General features: G+C 42.4%; 1 protein-coding gene across 1 annotated transcript; it reads left to right on the top strand.

Annotated features, from left to right (window-relative positions):
* The first annotated feature begins 3,331 nt into the window (after positions 1–3,331).
* Positions 3,332–5,475, top strand: LOC104807981. The gene is made up of 5 exons (XM_010533451.1): positions 3,332–4,205; positions 4,299–4,763; positions 4,837–4,965; positions 5,115–5,188; positions 5,251–5,475. Exons 1-5 carry the CDS (start codon positions 3,332–3,334, stop codon positions 5,473–5,475), a joined length of 1,767 nt encoding a protein of 588 aa, XP_010531753.1.
* Positions 5,476–5,784: the final 309 nt, after the last annotated feature.

Here is a 5,784-nt window from a genome sequence, read left to right as displayed (position 1 = left end):
AAAGAGAGAGATATCGCTGGGCCCCTCGTGTGAGCGAGACTGTAGAAATGTGTGGCCGCACTATAGACGAACGTCGTCTATTTCAGACAGTCGAACTCAGTGAACGAGAAAGCAGTCGAATCAGATAAGGTGGCTTGTCCATGCCTTATGTTCGACATATGATATCGTGATACAAGAGGATCATCAACCAGAATCATCTCTGGCATTCGTAAAGATCACGAACAAACTCTATTCGAGATAGGTAGTCATAGTCTCTTGCTAGAGACCGTGCCAGACCCGACGGTCCAGAACGGACTGTCCATTCCAGAAAGTCTGGAACGGACGGTCCACGTGAGCAGACCGTCCGTTCTACGTGCTGGAACGGACGGTCCACGTGCTTTTCTGGACCGTCCGTTCCGGGCTTCAGTTTTTCCGAAATTAAACCGAATTAGGGTTAAATCACCTTATAAGAACGAGATTAAAAACCCTAACTCGGGAGAGACGAAGGAGAGCCGACTTTTGGCAGAAAAGAGAGAGTTTTTGGAGATCCAAAAACGAGTTCTAAGTCTCGAGATTTCTCGGTGCACATATCGAATAGAGATTCGAGTCCTAGCAGACAAGTTCCAATCGTTGGAATCCATCCCGAGGTGTGGATACGTTTAGAGGGCGAGGTAATCTTCCTGCCTAAGTGATCGGACGAATTCTTCAGTTGATACAGGCCCCAGATCGATTGAGGTAAGCGTTCTAACGTTTCTACGATTCATTAGAAGCATGGTTCTAGGGTTTATTAAATTTTTGTTTTATATCCGCTGCGCAAACCCTAGAATCGATCTCTTAGGAATAGGATTCGCTGTAAGATCCCAGGAAACCCAACATCTTGTAGGTTCTTGGCGAATTCTACCAGATCTTCGAGGTCCACTAGGAGGTGTTGTCTCAACAACTTGTGACACAGGTTGAATTGTTTCGACCCGTTCACCCGGTTCCTTGACTATTTGTGGTTTTCGAACTTCTTCGAGATCTATTCTACTCCGACTGACTCTTTTGGAGACGAACTCTCTCTCCAAACACTTTGTTCTCGGATGGGTTGTAGAACCAGTACCCTTTATTTTCCTTAGGGTAACCCACAAATATGCATTTATCAGATTCGGCGGATAGCCAGACGTTTCACATAAACGTCGCATCCCCAAATCTTCATAAACGCTAACCTGGGACGCGGTACCTCGTTTCCGAAAATCTTGAACAATTCAAGTGTTTCAGACTTATGTCTCATCAAGTAGACATAACCGTACCTACTGAAATCATCAGTGAATGTAACGAAATACAGACAACTTCCTCTAGCGGGTGAGCTCATAAACCGCATACATCACTATGTATTAGTTCTAGCAACTCTGTAGTCCGTTCTCCTTTTCTTGTAAAAGGAGATTTTGTCATCTTGCTCATCAAATAAGAATCGCACGATTCGATTGATTCATAATCAAAAGAATCAAGAAGTCCATCAGAATGAAGCTTCGCTATGCATTTCTCATTGATGTGACCAAGTCGACAATGCCAGAGATAGGTAGGGTTTAAGTCGTTCGGTTTAAACCGCTTGGTACTAACGTTATAGATTGAACTGTGTCTAGACGGTTTATCATCCAAAATATAAAGGCCATTAAACAGGTAACCATTACCATAAAATAAAGCGCCTTTATAAATAGATAAAGTTTTGTTCTCAATAACAAAACGAAAACCATCAGAATCCAAACATGATATCGAAATAATATTTCTGCTAATGGCAGGGACAAAATAACAATCATGTAATTCTAATACATGTCCAGAAGGTAAAGTAAGGTCATAAGTCCCGACGGTCAACGCAGCAATTCTTGCTCCATTCCCGATGCGAAGATCCGCTTCTCCCTTCGCTAGCTGCCTACTTCTTCTCAGGCCCTGCACATTTCCACAAATGTGTGAGGCATATCCGGTGTCTAATACCGATGATGTAGAAGTAAATAAGTTAGTCTCTATAACGAAGATACCTGAAGATGAAGCTTCTGCAAGCTTCTTCTTATTCTGATCTTCTAGGTAGAGTTTGCAGTTTCTGTGCCAATGCCCAATAGCATGGCAGAAATGACACTCTCCCTTCTCAGCCTTAGACTTAGGCTCGGCGGAAACAATTTCCGTTTTGCCCATGCCTTTCTTGTTCTTGGAACGCTTCCTTTTGTTGGAAATCTTTCCAACCACTAGGACACTCTTTTCGACTTTGATGTTCTGCTCGACCGATCGCAATATCCCATGTAGCTCGGCCAAGTCCTTCTCCATCCCATTCATGTTATAGTTCATGACAAACTGGTCAAAACTATCAGGCAGGGATTGAAGAACTAGGTCTACTGCCAATTCACGACGAACCTCCAACCCTAGTCTCTCAAGATCCTCTAGATAACCCTTCATCTTGAGGATATGAGTACTCACGGATGAACCATTGGTCATCTTACAGTTGACCAGGTTCTTAAGGACGTTAAATCCCCTTGCCTGTTCCTCGAACATAGTCCTGAGATGCTCGATCATCTCGAAGGCATCAGTTGCTTCGAATTGTTTCTGCAACTCAGCCGACATAGATCCGAGCATCAGGCAGGTCACGTCCAGGTTGTCATTGATGTGCTTCTGGTAAGCATCTCTGACAGCCCTGGGCGCATTGGCCGTTGGTTCATCCTCAGGAATGGCTTATGTTAAAGCAAGGAAAGAGCATATTCAGCATCTAGAAGATTCAAATCGATAAATGGAAGTATGGAGATGAATTTGGAAAGCAAACATGGAAAGAAGAAATAAAAGGAAAGAAGACATTCAAATCAATGAAGAAAAGACAAGATACATATTTGGAGTATATTACGAGAAGCACTTGGAGGAGTATATAGATGGGTAATACTCCATTGCAGAGGGTTGCCGAGATCATAGTGATTGAGATAGTGAGTCTGTAATCTTGGTGAAATTGTTTGTACGGGAAACACTGGTGAGAGTTATCTGAGAGAACGCGAGGTACACTTGAGGGGGAGCCTTGCAACATCAGGCAAACCGCTCACTGGGCCTAGACGAGATCTAGGGTGACATGTGGTGTGCTTGCACACAGTGTATCTGAGGCTGGTAGAATTTTTTGTGATACTGGGATTCCGCTCATGGGGAGTGGAACGAGTGAGAGTTGAGTATTACTTGAAAAGTATTGAAGTGTACTAGACTCATATCAAAGAGATAGAATCAGTTTGGGAATTCTTATCTTGCAGTATTGTGTGAGGGTGTTTTTTCAATTGGTATTGGAACAGGTCACCGATCATAGGAAATTTGGTTCCTCTCACATCGGTGTACGATTCAGTCTCACACGATGGAAGGGTTCAAAGATGTACAACCGCTTGGCAAAACGGCTATGCTTGACTCAACCAACTACGGGCATTGGAAAGTGAAAATCAGTTCCTATATTCGTGGACTGGATGAAGATACTTGGAGTGTTGTTACTGATGGATGGACTCGACCAACTGACGTCATTGACGGGGTTATAACAACAAAGCCAAAAAGTCAGTGGACAACCCAAGAAAAGAAGGATTCTGCTATGAATCAGAAGGCTTTATCAATTATCTTCAGTAGTGTCAGTCATGATGAATTCGAACAGATACAAGGATGTGAAACTGCAAAGGATGAATGGGATATTCTAGAACTCATTCATGAAGGAACTTCCAAAGTAAAGAGGAATATACTAGATATGATCGATCTACAGTTTGAACGCCTGAGGATGGGAGATGATGAGAGCGTTAAAGAATTTTGTGGGAAACTGAGTGCCTTGTCGAATGAAGCAAGTGTATTTGGGAAGAAGATCACTAATGACAAGCTGGTGAAGAAACTCTTGAACAGCTTACCAGCTAAGTATCATTCACAGATTCTTGTCTTTGAAGGGGTAAATAACTTGGATACTGTCACATTCAAGGAAGCTGTAGGTACCTTCGGTGCTCATGGATTGAGATTACAACTAATGAATGGAGGATCATCTGTTCATACAAAAAGGAGAGTGGCATTACATGTTCCAGAAATGAAAATGGCTGATTCAGAAATCAAAAAACCTGTGAAGAACAAGAAGCTAATTGAAGAAGAGCTACATGATGAAATGTCGCTTGTTGTCAGGAATTTCAACAAATTCTTCAAAGGAAGGAAGAAGTTTGGACAACAAAGCGATCAAGATGCTGGAAAATGTCTGGAGTGTAAAGGTACAGGACATTAGAAGGCAGAGTGTCCGAGTATTGCTAAAAGGGAAAGTGTGCTGAAAAATCTTAAGGAAACCCAGTGCTTTGAATGCAAAGGTTTTGGTCACACAAAAGTGGAATGTCTCAAGGGCAAAGGAAAGTCTCTAATTACTCATGAGGAGGACATCTCGGGTACTGAGAGCGATAGTGATGACGAGGACTTATCAAACTTTGTGGCGTTTCTAAGAGTGATAGAAGAAGAAGTTGATCAAGAACCAGACAGTGATGATGAGGTGATTACTGAGGAGGATCTTTTCAAAGATATGACTAAGCTGGTGCAAATGAATAAGCAACTCATAAGTGAAAAACAACAGTTGGAGAAAGGACTCAGTCAAGTTCAAGTACAACTGATGGACACCAAACAGAAGCTGGCTCAGAAAGAAGAGGAGGCGTCTATTCTGAAATGTCAGTTAGAAGAAACCAAGAAAAATCTTCATCTTCTTGGTAATGGAACTGGGAAGCTGGATCATTTGCTTGGCATAGGTCGTAACTCTGGTGATCTCTCCGGACTTGGTTATCGAGGTAAATTACAAACTACTCCCAAGTTTGTATCTGGAGGGAACTTGAACCAAGAAACATCTTCCTCAATGCTCAGAGGTTCTCTACCACGACAATTCTCAAAGAAAAACATACGAAGAGAAGATCGAACGTGCTATCACTGTGGCAAGGAGGGACACATCCGACGAAACTGTTTCTATCTGCAAAGAAACAGAAATATTCACAGGTATGCATCACCACACTATCATTACCCTGCTTAGAATCTTAGGTTGGTTCGAAAATCTGATATTAGGTGTAACGTTGCTTATACCACGGAGCAAAACAACATCACTGGGGTCTGGTACTTTGATAGTGGATGCTCTAGACACATGACAGGAAGTCAAGATCTACTGAAAGACTTTGTGGAAACTAAAAAAGAAGGGAGTGTTATCTTTGGAGACGTAAACAAGGTAAAATTCTAGGTAAAGGAACACTTGATCATGCTGCACTGCCCAGATTGGATGATGTTCAGGTAGTACAGGGTCTGAAAGCTAATCTTATCAGCATTAGTCAACTCTGTGACATTGGAATGCGAGTTAAGTTCACAAAGAATGCATGTTTTGTAACTGATACAAACACCAAGTGTGTCTTAACAGGAAAGAGAAATTCGAACAACTGCTACACTTGGGTCAGCACTCAGAGAACTGTGACTCAGCAGACGTGTCTCATAGTGAAGAGAGATGATATGGATTTGTAGCACCAAAGATTGGGTCATATCAACATGCGCACATTGGTCAAGTTGTCTAACTCAGGTGTTGTTCGTGGTCTCCCAACACTTTCTCACAACGATAAGTTTGTCTGCAAAGCGTGTCAGCTTGGGAAAGAGGTTCAAATACGACATAAGAAGACTGAGGAGATACACACATCACACATACTAGAACTTGTTCACATGGATCTGATGGGATCAATGTAGACCGAAAGCTTTGGTGGCAAAAGATATGTTCTGTTTTGTGTGGCTGCCTACTCGCGATTTACTTGGGTTCGGTTTCTGTGAGAGAAATCAGAG

Source organism: Tarenaya hassleriana, unplaced genomic scaffold, assembly GCF_000463585.1.
Source record: "Tarenaya hassleriana unplaced genomic scaffold, ASM46358v1 Cleome134, whole genome shotgun sequence".
Lineage (NCBI taxonomy): Eukaryota > Viridiplantae > Streptophyta > Magnoliopsida > Brassicales > Cleomaceae > Tarenaya > Tarenaya hassleriana.
This window is presented reverse-complemented; position numbering and strand designations above follow the sequence as displayed.

What these genes read in the sequence shown, in the direction of transcription:
- LOC104807981 (XM_010533451.1), top strand. Translation starts at nt 3,332, where the DNA reads ATGGAAGGGTTCAAAGATGTACAACCGCTTGGCAAAACGGCTATGCTT. An exon ending in CTCCGGACTTGGTTATCGAG is followed by an intron (nt 4,764 to 4,836) that starts GTAAATTACAAA and finishes CTCAATGCTCAG; the next exon opens with AGGTTCTCTACCACGACAAT. An exon ending in TCTTTGGAGACGTAAACAAG is followed by an intron (nt 5,189 to 5,250) that starts GTAAAATTCTAG and finishes GATGATGTTCAG; the next exon opens with GTAGTACAGGGTCTGAAAGC.